This window comes from Topomyia yanbarensis, chromosome 3 (genome assembly GCF_030247195.1).
Source record: "Topomyia yanbarensis strain Yona2022 chromosome 3, ASM3024719v1, whole genome shotgun sequence".
NCBI classification, from domain to species: domain Eukaryota; kingdom Metazoa; phylum Arthropoda; class Insecta; order Diptera; family Culicidae; genus Topomyia; species Topomyia yanbarensis.
Genome location: NC_080672.1, coordinates 248,593,638 through 248,614,603, shown reverse-complemented (window position 1 = coordinate 248,614,603; position 20,966 = coordinate 248,593,638). Strand labels below are relative to the sequence as shown.

Genomic DNA, 20,966 nt, shown 5'->3' with positions numbered 1-20,966 from the left:
GGTTGACGTACAAGATCTATACTCATTTATGGGCACAAACGCTTTACCCATTTAATGGGTTATTCCACTTTTATTGAAAATGAGTAGTTTTCTACGCATTAATGGGTACTTGATTTTATCAGTGTATACTTGCACACGATTCCACAATTTCCCACATTCATTGGCTACATTAAGTGTACTAAACAAATAAAATACAAGCGGGAACACGCCAATTGTTTAAAAAAAAATAATTTTAAACTTAAGCCAAACATGAACCGCCATTTTTGAAAAACACAAAAAACAGTCCATTTCAGCCGCCAGAAAATTTGTCTAAGTATTGAAATTGCCTTTAAATCGCATTCGCAACTTGCATTTGTTCCTAGGGGCAATTAGCACAGGCGATTTGAGTCAAACATCAAACTTTTTCGCCTGACAATATTCGTCCGCATTTTTTTAACAGGGTGTTGTCGTCTCTTCTCTTGGATATTTACGTTCTTTTTCACTTGAAATGTATGTGATTATTTGGCTCAGTGTATTTAAGCACAGTATCTCTGCTTTAAACGAGATTAATTTTTGTTATCTTATTTTTAAATATTGAACTATATTCGGTGTGATATACCTACAATAATATGGTATTATCGCCTATTCTGTTAGCATCAATAGTCTGTGAAAATAGTGATATGATGCATGAGCTTCCTATACAATCAGCATACCAGTGATCGCCTCGAAGAAAAGTTCTGTCTGCTCATAGGTTGTCACGTATTATATTTTTCTTTTCATCCGTGCAGTTGTGGACCGGCCCGACTAGATTGGTTTGTTTGAGACCTTTTGGGACTTTCTCCGCGTTTTATTTTGATTGCCTGAAGTAGGCTGTCTATTTATGTGATTTTTCGATATACTCACAGTGCCGCTTGTTGGCAAATAGACAGATTTCCTGCTGCGCAATTTGGTCTCCGTTGCCGGTGGTGAGTGGTTTGTGTAAAAACTAAAAGTGGATAACAAGTATCGCTATCAAAGTGCAAAACACAGAACAAAATGTCGAACGTTAGTGAAAAATTTAAACTTTCTAGTGATGAATTTCGGAACATTACCCGTTGTTTGGAAAACGAAGAGTTTCGAAAATTGTTTGTGGAATATTGTGAAGAGCTGAATGATCCGGAAAACCGCAAGCGGTATGAAGATGAGTTGAAGATGTTGGAAGCTGAGAGGGGATATGATGTGAAGTTCATTAAACCTTTGCCGGGTTATGTAATTAAAACTGTCTCCCAGGGCAAGATAAAAGCTTTTATTAACGTTTGTCACTGCGATTTGATAGAAAAACCGGTAAGTCAATGTTCCACCAATGAAAAGGGTCAAAAAGGCTTAAAGTGGAGCATTCCGTACGCCCAAAGTCATCCAAGAAAAGATTACGACAATAAAAGGAACGAGTGTGTGGTGTACGATGTTGTATTTCATTACGATACACTGTATTTAACCAAAACAAATGCCGTCTTTCGCAAGTTGGTGACCGACACTGCCATTGATGCCGTGGAAAAATCATTCAACGTAACGTTGGATAGGGTTAATTTGAAATTCCCGAAGCTGCAGTACAAAGGTGTTGCAAAGATGACTGTAATTCGGAAAAAATCTTCAAATTTCGATGGTTCCCAGGGAGATTGTTTGATCAATAAGTTTTCCTCCATGCCCAAGCTAGAAACATCACCAAACGGAATCGATAATAAGGAGAATATAAGCGAAAAAACAATTGAGACGAAAGTGGAAGACTATGTCACACCCACATACAAAGTTATCCACAGGAAGGATGTTGAGTACCAAGAACTAACTGCAGAATTAGACGCTAAAATGGAGCTCACTGTTCCGAAGGTACTTGTGCTAGTGATTAATTTGCCTCTTTTAAAATCTGCAGCTGAATGTACGTTGAATGTTACAACAAAAGAATTGCATTTAATCAGCGAAAAGCCAGCGAAGTACAAGCTTGAGTTCAAACTACCGTTCGAAGTTTTGGAAAAAGAAGGAAATGCTAAGTTTAATACCGATGAAAAAACCCTAACAGTTTCTTTGCCCGTTTTAAATAGAAATCGTGTAACACTCAACGATATCAATTGTGCTAATCGCGTTGATAGGTAAGTCATTCAAGGTCGAAAAGATTATATTTGTTTATTATTTTAACTTGTTTACGTTTTCTTCTATTACAGCCATACAGTCAATAAGTCGGGCACTCAAGATGAAGCTACGATTACTAAAACCCGTGTTATTCCACCAATTTGCCAAAAAGGTTCACAAATAGTATCAATGATTGGCAATAGAAAGATTGTTTTTCCTAAATTTTCTACAAACAAAATGGATCACGTGTTTGCATTTACTCTAAACGTTCGTAACGTCGATCCTGCGTCAATTGAACTGCAAAAAAGCATAGATACAGTTTGCTGCAGATTTACTAATATTGGCAGTGGATTTTTCCCTTGCTATTACGTATTTGTGGTGCGTTTCCCGGACAGAAATGTCACGGAGGTGTTGCACGAAGAATGGGACAATAATTTAATCCTTCACGTCGAGCTAGACAGTGCCCAAGTTGATTGCTACTATGCCGGAGCTGACGAGAATAATATGGAACAGTATTCCATTATGGAAGACATTGCCGATAAGATTGATAAGTTTGGGAAAGAAATTGAAGATGACAGTTTGTGCATAGCCGTTTCCAAAGCTGCTGTCAAGCGCGAACGAAAATCCTCCGGGCTTAGTATCGAGATCAAAACAAAAAGCGACACTGATACTAGTGACGATGATGGCGGGGAAGTAGCTGAGCGAGAACACAAGACTGATCAAACCTTATGTGGCGAGTCATACCCAATTGAGAGCAAGGATAGTGGTGAAAATAGTACAAATCCTCGGGGAGAGGAGAAAGAGGATGAAACCATCAATAGACAGGCAGCCGAAAACGATTTCAAAAAGTCGAAAAAGAATTCTCGCAAGAAGAACAAAAAACGATCTCTGTCAGAGTCATGCTGTGATCAACTGAAGGTAACATTTTGCAACGTTATTGTCTGAAGTTACCAATTTTTTATACAACCTTGGTTGAAATGAAATGTAGGGTCATTTTGATGTGCACTTATAAGTTTACGGCCTACATGTGTAGTTATTTAAGGCGACTGATATAAGTAATTAGTTTCAAATTTAAAACTTCCCCCATAATTAATTTTCATTAGCAAACACCGAGTAAACGTTAATTCCCTCCCCTAGGTTGACGGGTTTGACGGTATTGCAAACATCTTCAAGCATATTTCAGAGTCAGTTTTAAAGAAGCTCTGGCAGACAACTGCTTTAAGATGGTTATTGCATTACGCCTCGATAGTGGTGCATCGAGGAGACCGAGAGGGCTTATGGGCCTTTTTTATGTTTTGTGTTTTTTCATACTCTGCACCAGCCCAAACTAACAGTCAACTAAGAGCCTGTGCACACTGGTGTGGCCGATTGGCGGGTCGCCGTGGATTTCTGTGGGCTGTGTTTGCAGACATTGTTCAACAGCTTAACGGCAGTCTTTGTGAGCACGGCTCGCGGTGGAAGTCATTGTGTGTCGATTTATCGGTCGACCTCGTCAACGTGCACAGGCGCATTAAAAAAAGTAACAGTAGAACCCTATTAGTTGTGTTGTAATAATTGTAGTTTTTGGTACTAGTGTACAATTGTGTGCTAGCCGTGTGTCTATCTGTGTATGTGGGCGTCTGAGTATTTGTGACATATGGACCAGGGAATGGATGCAGAACTGGTTTATATGATGGTATAGTAGATGATCCTTCTTGGGATTCGTTGGTCACTTTTTACTGGTGTTCAATTCGTGCATTCGATTCGATTCATTCGGATTGGATAAATGAAGGTACGATTAATTTACCGACGCACGTCAATCATCTATTCCCGTCCAGCATAGCATGAGAAACTTCTAACGGAATTAATTGTCGTTAATGGTAAATATATATCATTTTCTGGCATTTAGACGATTCCAAGTAGTTTTATTGCATGGTACATGTGTTGTTCAATTATTATTCAATAACAGTACTAATTCTACTCTTTATTTTACTTTATTTATTTTCGATCTCATGCGTCATATTCCTCTGATGACTTCTCCGAGATAATTTAACATAAAAGGGCAACATTGCTGTCAACAATGACTATTCGCTGCCATCAGACGTCACCAGGTTTTAGAAAAATTGAGATGTACTTTCATACTCAATTGAATCAGCTAAGTAGGAACGAACAACAAACTGCAAGTAGCATATTACACATGTCTTATTTTAACATCATGCATATTTGTATTAACATATTATTTACAGGTAACACATATCTCAACACGCAACATTTCCCATACACACGTAAACATTCACACACGCAAATATATAAATGCTCGACAGGTGACTGGGCCAAGTGCATTCACTCGTAGGATCTATCATTTCGATGATCGTCTTGATTCTACGAAACCAGTGCACAATTAAGCTGACATAAGCTTGTCTCGTCTGGTGAATGCATGTAACCTGGAAGCCCCAGACACGACAGGACGAGACGGACAGATGACGGACTGGACTCGACGGGGCCTAGTTTAGAGTTTTAGGCATTCTTCAATGCACGGCTAGCGACCTCAAAAAAAAACACCGAGTAAACATTAATTCCAAAATTCGCTCAATATTATCGATTTTTATATTTTGTTTTATAAACTCAACAATCGAACCTATTTTAATAAACTTTTAATGTTACTTCAACAGGTGGTAGTAGAGAACGATATCTCAAAGCCGGAGCAAAATACTGCAGAAACTCAATCAATTGTAAAAACAATCGAGAACAAGGAATCGACAAGCAATGTGAAACCACGGAAAACTCGCAGTGTATCAGAATCTTTTTCCTCAAATTGTACTTCTGTCGGCGGAGATTCCGACTCGGTCGACAACCTTACGGCGTTGATACACTTCAACCGCAAGTGTAAAGGGATTTTAAAGCGTTCGTGTTTCGACCGAAGTATCAGTGAATGTTCGTCTATTGATGAGCCTCTCTATTTGGCAACATCTGTGGATTGTTCCAGCTTGGGAGAGTCAGTTGAGCATCCGCATGGCGAGCTGTCTGAAAGTTGTAGGAAAACTGTTCGATTCAATGATTCTATCAAAACCCAAACATTTAGGTAAACAAGAAAATTGAAGATCTAACAGGGACATTTCATTCTCAAGCTATGTTGTTTCTTAGGTCCAATTCCAGCATCCTAGCACAGAAAAAGAAGAATGCGAAGAAAAACAAAAGCAAGCGCCGATCACTTACTAGGCGATTGAGTGAAGGGGAGAGCACTGATTATGATGATAAGGTAATTCTGACTGCGGACGTTTCTATAGTATTATTATTTCGTTTCATTTGTTTCATAGGAACATCTGATTGACAGCGATGTCCCAATTTCTGGAGTACGAACCGAACAGGAACATGACAGTGGTATTTCGCTAGATTCCGATACGGGTCACTCGAGTGAAAAGCAGATTTTTGTGGTAATAGAGCCGCAACTTCAAGGCGACTCCACGAAACCCATAGATATCAGTCAGGCGGTTGTTAAAAATATTTCCAACAGCAAGAACGAAAATAGCATCAAAAAAACGAAATCTTCTCCCGATAAGGCTACTAAACGCGTTGATTCAAGCGATATTGAATTTAAGGCTGATATGATTTTTGATATCGAAATGTGAACAAAGTTTGGTAGACGCGCAACATTTGTTTGGTCCATCTTTACTATAACTATTCACCCCGAGACTGGAATATTTGTTTGATTGTATCAGTTTGGCCTACTTTCATCTATGCTGCCCATGAAGGCATATTCGTCTAGTATGACTTTTCATCGATCTGTAAAAAAAAGTCTAATTTACACATACTTTCACAATTCAATGTAAAAAATAGATGTTTCGATATAGATCTTTCATTAGGGCTTAAATCGTAAATGTAAACAAACTGCGTTTTCGCTATTATGGCATTATGCGACTAAAATGCTACAAGATTTAGGTGAAAATTATTAAAAATGGTTTATAGATCTATTTATAATTAAAGAAAACAAAACGGCGAAATATACATTTTCTTCGATATTTCGACTTAGGCCCTTCTTCTCATATGGAATATAAAGGCTAAACTAACATTTTTCGACAAACCAGAGGCGAATGGTTATTATTCACAAAATTATTCTGTAAACGGCGGTTCTATTATGTAAATGATACTTAATATGCACTGTGATCTTGTCTACTTGGTGGTTCTTGCACATAAATATTCAAATATTTCGATATTCATGAAATTTGAAGTAAAGATGCACGCGCCCTTTCACTTGCATTGGGTTTCTATGCGCCCATTTGCTGAGCGCTATTAAAAATATCCTGTCAAGCTCGCCTATTTACCCAGCCCTGCCCAGCAAGACAGAGTCAGTTTAGCCCATTTACCGCGCCCTTTTGAAAATCATGTTCACGGTTTAGCCCTCTCGCAAATGGCGATTGCTGAAGGGTGAAATCACGACTGGAATGCAAATTGGGAGTAACCATTCTTTTAGTTTCTACCCACTAAAACACATAGCAATCAAATTCTTTATTATATTGTTATAAGGTTTAACCAAAGATGCTTTAGGAAAAACATGCTCATAAAGTAAATTATACCTACAATAAAAACTACATTTAGGAAAGCATTGTCGAATATTGAAACTGATTTTTCTCCATTTGAGTACAGTGCGACTTAGGCCCTAATGAAAGATCTGTGTCGGTTTGTTCCACAGAAGTTCGAAAAAGAGCAAATTTTAGTATAGTTCCCATCCGAAAAATAAAGGCATAATAGTCCCATCGATAGAGTTAGAGGGCGTATAATTCTATAAAAACTGAAAAAGAGTATATTCTATTGAAATACCGTGTGGCACTCTATATCTTGCATAAAATTGATCTTTCGAGTTAGCTACACAGGATTACCATAATGCCTCTCTTCTGATTCGTAATAAAGCTTACAGTGCCTTTCGTCATTGGAAATATACTACCCATGATCGCATATTTGTCCCATTTTCTATGGGATTTCCTATCTTTATGGGACTGGTTTGCGATCATGGTCAGTATATTGCTTCATACACCCGGCTTTCTTTATACAAGATCCTCTTTTTCATGTTAATCTCTAGTTAATTTCATTTGGATTACCAGGAATTAACTTGTTTTCAAATTAAAAGAAAATAATTATCAGTTACACTGTAATAAGCACTTGGCAGAAAAGCGTGCGATGAGATGATTCTGTCGCTGTGGAACTAGTGCGCCTTTATTCAGCAACTTGTACTAATAAAAACACGCATGTCTATTCTAAATCTATAAAATCAGCGAAATTAAAGAAAATCTCATAAATTAGGTTTGTCAGTTAATATTCGTAATCTTGATACGTTCGAATGACTGTACAGAAACAAGGTGAAGATATTTCGTACTTTCAATCATTATTTTTCACTCTTCACCTTTATGGGCAGTATAAAAGATGATCCTATTAATCTACTTAAAATCAGCATCTCAATTTTATAAAAATTGTCTGGTAAACAAGCTGCGATCCTAATCTCCGCCTAATTATTATATTTCAGAGTTTATCGATTGAGGTTAACGCAAGTAGTATAGTACAATATGAGAGCTGGATAGCAGTTCTCATACAAATAAACCAATGTGCGTTGTGATTATTCGATGACATCCTATTTGAATTGTATGATAGGAGTGGTAATGGCGGAATTGTCCATGCAGACCACAAAAACGCCATGGGAGAAGAGCAGAGTGTGGGATGAGGTAGGGTTAAGGAATTTATGTATGCGTGACGAATGATTGCGCTGCAGAATGTGATGAAAAGGTTAATTGAGCAATACTATTGTTGGTTGCTCAAAAATAAAAATAATATATTTCCTCATAAGGTTTGAAATAAAATATTTGTATTTAGTGATGCCAATTTATGAGTCTTGAAAAGTTCGCTGTAGCACAGTGGTATTACGTGTGTGTATGATCGCGAAAAGTTCAAGCGTTTGTATGTTCACGTGTTTGTCGTTTGGAACATGGCACGTGGGGGAACTGGGCGTAAGATGGGCATGTTAAGGATATACTAAAATATAACATAGAGCATAAACTAACATTTTTCGACAAACCAGAGGCGAATGGTTATTATTCACAAAATTATTCTGTAAACGGCGGTTCTATTATGTAAATGATACTTAATATGCACTGTGATCTTGTCTACTTGGTGGTTCTTGCACATAAATATTCAAATATTTCGATATTCATGAAATTTGAAGTAAAGATGCACGCGCCCTTTCACTTGCATTGGGTTTCTATGCGCCCATTTGCTGAGCGCTATTAAAAATATCCTGTCAAGCTCGCCTATTTACCCAGCCCTGCCCAGCAAGACAGAGTCAGTTTAGCCCATTTACCGCGCCCTTCTGAAAATCATGTTCACGGTTTAGCCCTCTCGCAAATGGCGATTGCTGAAGGGTGAAATCACGACTGGAATGCAAATTGGGAGTAACCATTCTTTTAGTTTCTACCCACTAAAACACATAGCAATCAAATTCTTTATTATATTGTTATAAGGTTTAACCAAAGATGCTTTAGGAAAAACATGCTCATAAAGTAAATTATACCTACAATAAAAACTACATTTAGGAAAGCATTGTCGAATATTGAAACTGATTTTTCTCCATTTGAGTACAGTGCGACTTAGGCCCTAATGAAAGATCTGTGTCGGTATGTTCCACAGAAGTTCGAAAAAGATAGCAAATTTTAGTATAGTTCCCATCCGAAAAATAAAGGCATAATAGTCCCATCGATAGAGTTAGAGGGCGTATAATTCTATAAAAACTGAAAAAGAGTATATTCTATTGAAATACCATGTGGCACTCTATATCTTGCATAAAATTGATCTTTCGAGTTAGCTACACAGGATTACCATAATGCCTCTCTTCTGATTCGTAATAAAGCTTACAGTGCCTTTCGTCATTGGAAATATACTACCCATGATCGCATATTTGTCCCATTTTCTATGGGATTTCCTATCTTTATGGGACTGGTTTGCGATCATGGTCAGTATATTGCTTCATACACCCGGCTTTCTTTATACAAGATCCTCTTTTTCATGTTAATCTCTAGTTAATTTCATTTGGATTACCAGGAATTAACTTGTTTTCAAATTAAAAGAAAATAATTATCAGTTACACTGTAATAAGCACTTGGCAGAAAAGCGTGCGATGAGATGATTCTGTCGCTGTGGAACTAGTGCGCCTTTATTCAGCAACTTGTACTAATAAAAACACGCATGTCTATTCTAAATCTATAAAATCAGCGAAATTAAAGAAAATCTCATAAATTAGGTTTGTCAGTTAATATTCGTAATCTTGATACGTTCGAATGACTGTACAGAAACAAGGTGAAGATATTTCGTACTTTCAATCATTATTTTTCACTCTTCACCTTTATGGGCAGTATAAAAGATGATCCTATTAATCTACTTAAAATCAGCATCTCAATTTTATAAAAATTGTCTGGTAAACAAGCTGCGATCCTAATCTCCGCCTAATTATTATATTTCAGAGTTTATCGATTGAGGTTAACGCAAGTAGTATAGTACAATATGAGAGCTGGATAGCAGTTCTCATACAAATAAACCAATGTGCGTTGTGATTATTCGATGACATCCTATTTGAATTGTATGATAGGAGTGGTAATGGCGGAATTGTCCATGCAGACCACAAAAACGCCATGGGAGAAGAGCAGAGTGTGGGATGAGGTAGGGTTAAGGAATTTATGTATGCGTGACGAATGATTGCGCTGCAGAATGTGATGAAAAGGTTAATTGAGCAATACTATTGTTGGTTGCTCAAAAATAAAAATAATATATTTCCTCATAAGGTTTGAAATAAAATATTTGTATTTAGTGATGCCAATTTATGAGTCTTGAAAAGTTCGCTGTAGCACAGTGGTATTACGTGTGTGTATGATCGCGAAAAGTTCAAGCGTTTGTATGTTCACGTGTTTGTCGTTTGGAACATGGCACGTGGGGGAACTGGGCGTAAGATGGGCATGTTAAGGATATACTAAAATATAACATAGAGCATGTTTTGTCATCATATAATACTCTATGTTGGGGGGAAGGGGAGGAGTTGCTTCTCTAATCTTCCGGTCATCACATCGCATGCTTTGGTATTGTTAGTATGAATAACAAACATGAAGATGTGACACAAGGCGCCAACAGCGCACTAAAATCCTGTCAATCCTATTTTTCATTGAATTGTCTGCTCTAAATATATCACCAGGGGACCATTCATAAATGATGTTGGATATTGACAATAGGGGAAGAGCGTCACGTAACGAGATAAAAACTAAAAATGAATTTTAGACGTATCAGCGGATCAGGGATAAAAAAAACGAACAACATTGCTTATGAATGGCCCCCACACAAAGAATATTCCATAACGAATATCACGTAACATCGGTGACAGAGCATTGGGATCAAGGCCAAGTCCCCCCTGGGTCGTGCAAAACTGAGAAGCAACATCAGTTTAGGCAAAGATAGCAGACGTCCATTTATTTTCATTTTGTTTTGTTTTGTCTTTTCATTTGTTTCTCCTGCTATGATGTCTAAATCGATCGAGCGTGACGGCCAAGGAAACGGAAAGCCATTGGCCCAAACAGACCAGGAACAGGAGGGAGGACTACGAACAAGGGAACGGACAACAGAGGAGAAATCGTTTACCTATTTATTATAACTACGATACTAATCACAATTATTTTGCTTTTCTTGTTTCGTTTCAGCAAACCAAAATCTATACGGACTAGCACATACGAACAGTTAGGCCTGGTAGGTTCTCATCTTGACATAGTCTAGATGGGCGGATAAACGTCTGCCAGGGGGTGGGCTGAGAAATGACAATGACACTGTACGAGAGGGCGCTGGGCCTGTGGCCTTCGACTGGCATGGTCCATTCTCATTGATTCGGAAGTCTTCTTGGCTGGTTGGTAGATATGTGCTCCTACTTGCAAGTTGATCAATTCGCTTAGGTGGGGGACATGTGGATCCTACTAGTTGTCGACTCTTTTGATCGTGAGTATGAGGCTAGTTCAGGAAAGGAGTGCAGGACTGGCACCTAAGAGATAGTTAATTATTCAGAACTTGTTCTTATGATTATTAAACTCGATCAAGCACACCGGCTCTCAGAAATGATAAGCAACCCTCTCGGGTCGGTGTGGTCTGTTCGAATCGAACCAGGCGGACATTCGTTTCGAGCAAACTTTATGTGGATAAATATTGCTTACGCCTTTATTGGAAGAGATTCTTTTTAACGAAATCCTAAAATACCTTCACTGGTATAGCTACTCAGGATAATAATAATAGAAAAAGTAAGGGTTTGCCTGGTCCATAATGTAATGAATATGTATATTGACTAGAACAGGGATAATCGAGTTATGTTATAAGATAGAGAAGAAGCAGGACAGTTGTAGGAAAAGTATTAGCGAGTAAGGACTAATAATACTGATAGTATGTTTACCGTTTCAATTAATAGTCGATTGATCCGCTTCGGACCTAGGAGACAAAAAGGAGATTAGGAAGAGACAGAAGCGGATTCAATGCGAAATTTGCCAATATGACGTTGACCTCAAGGCGGTGGTAGGATGATTTTCCATAGGATGACAGACTAGATGACACGACGTTACACGCTCTAAACTTGCGCCAAATAGTTTGTATGTATGTATGAATGTAAGCCCGTATGTATGCCTGTATGCATGGATGTGTATAGGACCAATGTATCCCTGAGCAACATGGAAGGACGCCTCTGAGCCGCCAAAACGCTCATGGGAAGCCGGGTGCGCGGTCGTAGGTGTGACCATAAAGCACTGCACACATTGTCAAGTGCAACGGATAGACGATAGGTGTACAGTTAATGCACATAGGTTGCAGAAATAGGTTGTTGAGACAGCCCGATTGCACACTGATAAATAACAATAACAATATAATACTCTGTTGCAGCACCATATGTTGACATTCGAGTGTCCAGAGGGATTTTATTACAAAAATCATTAAGTATCATTTTTAAAGAACTAGAAAACGAAGAAATATCTACACATTTTCCAGACTGCCGGTGAAACGGACATATAGTGGGGGTAATACATGTTGCGAATATGATGATTACAATACAAAATATTAAAATTTACTGTTTCTAACGGATGTTTTGAATAGATTCGAGGTGAGAAATAACGTTTTGGAGTTCGATTTAGAGTTGAAGCAAATTATGTGTTTTCTAATATCGTTTTTGCCGTTATCGTAAAGAGAGCTATACAATCAGTTCCATTCATCAGTCACAATAATTTATAAAAAAATTCTAGCCTCGGTCACGTTAACGTACATCTTGCAGTCTGCTGCATGTGAGACTTCAGCTATCTGGATGGTACTCCTCGTTTGACTGCTAGAATTTCGTTTTTACACGCGATACATTCATATAATGATGAATCAATAGAGGCAAACTGTCCGTCTTGCCCCACCAGTACACATATTTTTTAAACGTTTGCACTTATTCACGCATAAATCAACTTAACTGTTATTTTCCCCGAAGATGTCACTTAAGAGCTATTTAATCGAAATAAAGGAAAAAATCCGCGAATAAATTGATTTTTTCCTCGATGAATCTTAAAATTGGAAACGAAAATCACACCCGCACGAAGCTGCACTACTGATTATCAATATTTGCTTAAATTGAACACATTTAACAGTATTCAAGGCTTACTGAGTGTTTCATTATTCAAGGTTACCCATAATGATAGGGTATACATACAATACAATTGCAGTTTTATTGTCAAATCCCTAAAATAACCATGTATTCGTCTTACCCCAGCTGTCCGTCTTACCCACAGTTTCCCTATGTAACTTCGTGTGTATAAATTCGATTTCGTAACCGTGTGGCTATTTGAATATTCGCGTGTGTTCATGAATGATTGCGCGGATCGTGAATAGGATTCTCAATTTTGTGTGCGGTTCAAATTGAAGATGAGAGTGACTTCCCTCTATCACTAGTGTTCCCGGTCATGCCGTCATGGAACGTGCTGTCTAGTGATTTCTATTGGCTCTAGGACCAAGGGTAGAGACTTCAGGACGTGTGCGATAGATGATCGCGCGAGCACAGGCATTTGTAGGTTCACGTTTGAGACCGCGCTTCTTAATTTATAAGTTCTAAACGGTTCACTTTATCACAAGGGTAATCATGTTCTGGAGATGCGTAAGTATGCGTAGATGATTGCGAAGGGCTGCCAAAGATTAACTTGGCCCTAAGCCTACTTTGTACATTATTTCGAACATGGCTATGTGGATAATGAAGGTCGTCAAGTTAAGTATTTAATACTTTATTTTGGATCACAATGCAGCTGAACTAAATAGAAAGTAGTCGTACTCAAAGTTTCCATGTGCTATTACTGTAGTACTGCTTTAGATGAAAAGCCCCCGGACCAAGTCATGGTACAGTATCATGCCGAGGGCAAAAGCTTTCTTCGCCCTCAAATCATAGTCTAAGGCTACTAAGCATGAAATCTGAAGTGGTGCTCTGGAGCTCCACCAGCCACATGGAGCGCGTTTTGTAATTTTGCGCAACGTTTTTGCAGCCCGTTTTTAAACAAAGGCGCCGTACCGGAAATGTGTGAATGCTTGCGTTTTAAGTGTATGAAAGAATATTGGCGTCCGTACACGATATTGAACTGTCACTGAATCAGACCGAAAAGGTGTGAATTTGGCTTTAGAGCTTATTTAGGCAATTAGACTGTAAGAGTAATGAACGCTGCAAGTTCCATATTTTGATTAACCAAAATATTCTTGGTTTCTGGTAGGAGCGATTAAACTAATTTCAGCATGTTATTTTTACTTTAATCGGTTAGTTCAATAATCCCTATAATTAAAGTTGGAAACATTTTGGACGAACCAATCGCGTCACCATTCACCTCAACCTCATTCGGACTAATTCTTTTTCTTTACGGGTGACGGATGGTACAATCTTCAGCCTCCGTCACCTGTTATTAGGTTTAGTGTTCAAGGAATTCAATTCCGTTCAAAGTGCTACTTACGACTCCACTATTAGCTATTAAGGTACTTTTCCATCAACTAATAATTTACTATGACTTTCTATCAACACTTTATCTCACTCTTCCTTTTCTTTTTTTTATTGATATCTATCATCTAACATCTTCTATCTGCATTTATCTAACCATCGCAACAGGTCTTAGTTACACGGCTAGGCCGGACAGGCATTTCCTATTCAACTCTACTCACTGTTCTATCGATTCGCGCCAGTTTTGCTACCGGCCGACGAACCAGTCCGTCGCAAGTCCGCACTACGGCATCGCGAATTCGCCCTTCTCGACCTACAACGTCCTACACTGCACGGCCTCGAATCCATCCGCTTCGTATCTTCTCCTAATCGATAATCACCAAATCCCCTATTTTGATTGGTTTCACCTCCTCGTTCGACGCGCGACGGTAGGAAGGTATTTCGCACCCACCGGCGCCAACATTGGTTTACTATTGTTCGGCATAGGTTCCAGTCGCTCCTGCAGGCTTGTCTTGGATCTGTCAGCGTTTTCGGAGTCTGTTACACCGCTCGACTCCAGTAGTAGAAAGTAGGTCGGAGTCAGAGCTTCCTTGTGCATGTTAGCGGTCACTAATTGACCACGCTCAGAAGCTCTCAGCTTCCACTAGCATTATGTTCAATGTTTCTTCGTCTAGCGTTTGTGAAATCTCCATCGCCACGAGAGCCCATGTGAGATGCCCCTAGTTGATATAGCACTCGCTTCGTACTTGCGTTGGTGAACGTTTCGGCGAGCTGATGGTCGATTTTGTTCATCTCCTGCTTAAGTTCGTTGCTCGATCTTACGAAGTTCGTACCCCTATCGCTGCTGGATCTACTGGTGTTCTTTTGCGTCCCATGAAACGCCTGATCGCCATCTTGCAGGGTTCCGTTGAGAGTGCGTGTGTTACTTCGAGATAGATTGCTCGTGTGATTGTGCACGTGAACAGCGCTACCCACCGTTTATTTATTTATTTTAGGGGCAGGGAAAACCCCGGTAGAGTTGTGTTTCATTTGTTCGAACTTTTTTTTCCAGGAGGCATAAAACCTCCTCATCCTTTGCATTAACAGAATAAAAACATCCAAATGATACATCTCAGCGCTTATTTCTACAATTAATACTAACATTATGCAATTGCCAAATTATAACTAACACTGATATCAAAGCTAATTGACAAAGAATTAATGAAAAATCGCTTGGTAACGCTACGGGACAACTTAAAGTCAAACGCATCAGAATAACGATTTAATAGACGACACATACAGGCGAATGGCTTATTATAACCATAATTAGTTCTGGCGAAAGGAATGTGGAAGAAAGTATTATTTCGAAGGGTACGACGACGGATATCGAAATTTAACATCTGTAGAAGATCAGAACAATCGATACGTGGCTGCAGTAGGTCTGCGATGAATGTTGCTTTTGAGACATCTCGACGAACACACAGGAGATATAGGTCGATAAGCTAACAGCGACCCTGGTAGCTCGGGAGGTTTAACGGGTCCCTCCACGGGAGACGTCGAAGGGCGAACCTGACAACTTTACGCTGGATAGATTCGATGCGTTGAATATCGTTTTGATAATAAGGTGACCAGACAACAGCTGCACATTTGAGTGTTTTTTTTTTTTTTTACAATGGAGAAGACCTTTATGTCCTAGCCCAGTACACGTGCTAACGGTAGGGTCCAATCTACCACACGGGGTGCACTGGGGGCGTGTCGGACTCAAATGGTGACCAGCCATTAATACCGACTAAACTCCATTGGGCTCCGCCATCATTCCTCCCAGGAACTACCTCTCGGTATTACTTCTGGGGGGATGGCTGTACTGAATGTACTCATTCACTCTCACTCGCGCGATCATACATCCTGTATGAGGCTTACTTGGGTGCTCTCTCAATCACACTTTGATTCACTCTCAAACACTCCCACATGAGGCTGACTTTTGTGCTCACCTTTTACGTTCCATGCGAGGCTGACTTGTGTGCTCACCTTACTCATTCCTTGCTAGGCTTACTTTTGTGCTCGCCCTACCCATCCATGTGAGGCTGACTTGGGTGCTCACCCTATCACCTGATTCACTCTCAATCGTGCCACTCTATTGTACCTTTGTCACTCCCTCTGGCATCCCATGTGGGACATTTTTCTTAGGCCCCACTTCTGACATACCATGCGAGGCTGACTTTTGTGCTCACCTTTTTCATTCCTTGCTAGGCTGACTTTTGTGCTAGCCTCTACCAACCTGTGAGGCTGACTTTTATGCTCACCCTTAACATGCAGTGTGAGACTGACTTGGATGCTCACCCTTTCACTCCTCTGCCACGCCATGAGGCATCGATAGCTTAGTTCCAACATACTACGCTACGACCCTCCCGTCTTGGCATGAGGCAGTCCACTTATACGCCTATACACTCACTCTTCTGTCTTGCTTCGGGGTGGCTGGGTTTACCCCTTACGCGGTTGCCATTCGCTGCGCCAACCTACCTCGGCATGAACAGACCATTCACTCTCTTATTTTGCGCTTGGCCTTTTTCGCTCCAACTAACCAATCACTAGTTAGCCGTGCCCGCCGTCTGTTGCTCGGTTCGCCAGATTACCTGTAGCCTACTGGCAATCTGGATGGTAGCAGCCGAGACTGCGTTCCACTTCTCCACCGTTTGACACATCCGCTGAATAAGGGTATCCGGGGTTGTGTCCCAGCCACAGACGTCAAGCATTGCTCTTCTTTCGACGTCGAACCGATGACATACGAACAGTATGTGCTCGGCAGTTTCATCTACACCTGGGCAGTCCGGGCAGACTGGGACCTCCGCGTGTCCGAACCTGTGGAGGTACTGACGGAAACAGCCATGGCCTGACAGGAATTGTGTCAGGTGGAAGTGAACTTCCCCATGGGGTCTTCCCACCCAGCTCGATATGCTAGGTATCAGCCGGTGGGTCCACCTACCTTTCGAGGAGTTGTCCCACTCACGCTGCCATCTGGCGACCGAGGTCACCCTGGTGCGCTCGCGGGCTCCCCTATTTCCACGTAGCTCAAAGCACTCCTCATCTTCCCGAATGACCAGCCCGACTGGCATCATGCTCGCTATCACGCAGGATGCATCGTGTGATACCGTGCGGTAGGCAGATATCACTCTGAGGCACATCACGCGGTAGGTGCTCTCCAGTTTCTGTAGGTAACTGGTTACCCTCAGTGCTCTTGACCATGACGGGCCGCCGTACCTGAGGATAGATACGGCAACGCCTGCCAGTAACCTACGTCTACTGGCGCACACCTTTGAGTTGTTGGACATCATTCTCGATAGTGCCGCAACAGCAGTCGACGCTCTCTTGCACTGCACATTTGAGTGTGGAGCGAACCAAGGGTAAAATTGCCATAGTTATGAGTTTTTCAATTTGTGGTGTACTTACATAACGGTTATCGGCATTGTTAGATGGACTGATTTCATGTTGCCACATTCAACGATATATTTCGTTTCGCGAAAAAAACGCTTCTGCTTGATTGATGGTCTGGAACATAATTAGCACGTTATGTCTAACATGGCGCAACATTGGGAATCTTTAGCCCCATTTATAATTTTAATAATATTTTCACTTCTCGAACAGGTGATTTTAAGGAACAGTTCGAAAAGTAAACAGGAATACATTTTGACTACGGAAGGCCCCTTTCTGCTTGTAATCATCACTGATTGTTGAGCACATTCGACACAGTAGGTTGGAGCACGATATTTTGCTTCTGCGGTGTAGACAAAGCGACGCTCAGGTAGATTTAATTGCCGGCAGCGGTGGAGCAGTGTTAGAATTTGTTGTAAGCAATATGAGAAGGTAGCCAATGCATGGTTCTCATTCATAAATATAAATTCAAACAAGTTTACACTTTACGTAAGTTTGTGTCATATTGAATCCAAAAAATCGTTTCTAATTCTAACTTTTATTTACGTTTTGCCTTTCTCAATAGAAAGGTATTACAATTGCTCTGAAAACCGACTTTTCAACGGAGGCCCGGAGGGCCGAGTGACATATACCATTCGATTCAGCTCGTCGAGTTCGGCAAATGTTTGTCTGTATGTATGTGTGTGTATGTGCGTCTGTGTATGTGTACGCGAACACAATGTCACTCACTTTTCTCAGAGATGGCTGAACCGATTTTCACAAACTTAGTCCCAAATGAAAGGTGCAACGTTCCCATAGCCTGCTATTGAATTTCTAATCGATCCGACTTCCGGTGCCGGAATTACAGGGTGAGTACGATCACGCAGAAAAAGTCGATTTTAATAAATTCTGCAATGAATGTATACTGGTGAAAATGTTTCCAAAATGTGACCATAACTGCTTCGATTTGTAGTACTAGGTCACTAACAGCCATTCAAAGTCTCTTTGGTCACATTAGCCACCATCATCGGTTCCGGAAGCCCCGGCGGAAGTATCCAAATTCACAATAACAATCATATCGGTTTCTCGGTGATGGCTAGACCGAATCAACCAAACTTAATCTCAAATGAAGGATGTTGCGTTCCCGTAAATGGCTATTAAATTTTATTCCGATCCGACTTCCGGTTCCGGAGTTACGGGTTGTGGCGTGCGATCACATAGCAAATTCCGATTCAAACCGATACTCCGATGAAAGCAAGAAAGGTAAAAATTTCGCTAAAATGTCTCTCAAACAACTTAAATTTGCAGTTCTAGGTCACCGACGGCCAACCAAACTTTCGTTGACTACATTGACCACCATAGGCGGTTCCGGAAGTGCCCGGGAAAAGCGGCCATCTTTCAAAACTAGCAAACTCATATCAGTTTCTCGGAAATGGTAATAACCGGTCCGGTCACATAAAATTCCCATATAAGTCGGAGCTCAAAAATTTTTTTCAAGGGGGGGGGGCATGAAATTTCAGAAATCGAATTCGTATTTTTGATGCCAAACATCTTTAAAATGCATGAAACGTCGAGATTTTATGTTATCCCGAAATTTTTTTTATAAAGATCGACTTTTTGGGACCTAGCCGATTTCGCTCCTTTTTCAATTCAATATTACCGTGGCTGTTTTTTCTTTTGCAAAATTTTAGAACTCGAATAATTTTCTTGTATATAGTTGTAAAGTCATGTATAATAAAATTGTAATGTATACATTTGAAAGCTTTTAATAAATATAAGCAACTAAAAAATTCTCGTGTTCATGATTGAGAAAGGCACAATTGCACCGCTAGGTGGATTAAAACAGGTTTTTCCTTTGAAAATCAATGTGATGCGTCTAACGTATGAGTCGGTTTTGATACGTTATGAGAATTACAATACAGACGTAGAAAGCAGTAGTTAGACGCAAATGAAACAACTGCGAATACAGCGAGCAACCGAGTACTGCTGTTGTTCGCTGAATTGAACTGATTTTATTTCTTTATTTATGGATATCACAAGCATCTTTGGCGAGCCCAAAATCATCGTTCTATCTCTACACAATGCATTTTAGGAGAAAAATTACCTTAACGTGTTAAAGAATACAAAAATAGAAATACATCAATTTAAATCACTCAACTGCAATCAAATTATAAGCTAAAAATCGTTCCACTAAAGATACACGGCAAAAACTTGTCCAACTGCAGACGAATTGAAATGTCCTGTAAGACCAGCTCCTCGAGGAGTGAAACAAGTAGGGGCCGTTCATAAACCACGTAGACTTATAAGGGGGACGGGGGGTCTGGCAAAAGTCTACATTTGTCTACGAGGGGGGAGGAGGGGTCTTTGAAAAAGTCTACGTAGACTTTTATTTTTTGTTATTCTCGTATTACAAATTATAAATGGGATTTAAAGAGAGTTGTATTCAAAATATTGGTCTATTCAGTATTTATGCAGACACTTAAAAGCTAGTACACTATTGAGGTAACTACTCGTTAAGCGACCACTCAACCCAGAACCCACGATTTTTTTTGGACAACCTCACACAGTGTTGTTTCTTGCGTATATTTCGATATAGTTTTGATCTAGGAATAATACAAAATGACAGTTCCAAAGACGATCGCCCAAAATTCCTCTCGGCGGAAGATTTTGACTGTGAAATCATCTGAGACACCACTAGTTAGCAGACATGCATGGACCATTAAATGCATGAACCATAAAAACGTAAAAAATGGTCAAAGTTAAGCATTGTAACAGCAAAACACCCGATTTTTAACAATAAGTGGATTAATTTTATTTTTTTATTTATTGATTTCGGTGGTTAAAGCAGTAGTATAGTTAAACTTCTACAACAAAGTGTTTACTCGTGTTAATCAGTTTCTCTTGCAATCATTTACACTGATTTCAAAATCTTTAAACACCCGTTAAATTTTACGTCTATATATTGAAATTTGTTCACGAATAGTGAAACTTGTGTGCATGTTTCGTTTATTATTTTAGTCTAGATGATAGTACACATCGACAGTATTATTTCGTAAATGTTTCAGTAAGGCTCAAAAAGTGTTCTGCAATTCTGCATTGTTCGCACACTTCGGCCAAAATTTAAGCTAGTTATAGCAATATATCTTTTTACATATATTTGAGTGACTAACCTTGAAAAGAAGTATTCCGAACGTTGAACGAAAGAAGTACACAAACGTTGGAAAGCACCTTGAATTGGTACTAATTGATTTGATCAATCATAGACAAAAAACCAATGTGAAACACCTTTCTTTAATATTTAAAAAGCTTGAAATAAATCTGAACGCTAATTTTTGAACATTATAATGTGCTTCTTGCTAATTACACATTTCCCGCGAATAAAAAAAATTAAAAGTCTACGTAGACTTTTGGCGGAGGGGGGGGGGGGTTGGTAAAAGTCTACTAAGGTCTACTAGGGGGAGGGGGGGTTAAAAATTGTCAAATTTCGGTCTACGTGGTTTATGAACGGTCCCTTACTAAG

At 39.8% G+C, this 20,966-nt stretch overlaps 1 protein-coding gene across 1 annotated transcript; it reads left to right on the top strand.

Annotated features, from left to right (window-relative positions):
• The first annotated feature begins 489 nt into the window (after window positions 1-489).
• Window positions 490-9,637, top strand: LOC131690513 (protein kintoun). Its single transcript, XM_058976353.1, has 6 exons — window positions 490-611; window positions 768-2,102; window positions 2,175-3,000; window positions 4,734-5,143; window positions 5,206-5,320; window positions 5,379-9,637. The coding sequence occupies exons 2-6, from the start codon at window positions 1,015-1,017 to the stop codon at window positions 5,688-5,690; spliced, it is 2,751 nt and encodes a 916-aa protein (XP_058832336.1). The 5' UTR covers window positions 490-611; window positions 768-1,014; the 3' UTR covers window positions 5,691-9,637.
• The last annotated feature ends 11,329 nt before the right edge of the window (window positions 9,638-20,966 follow it).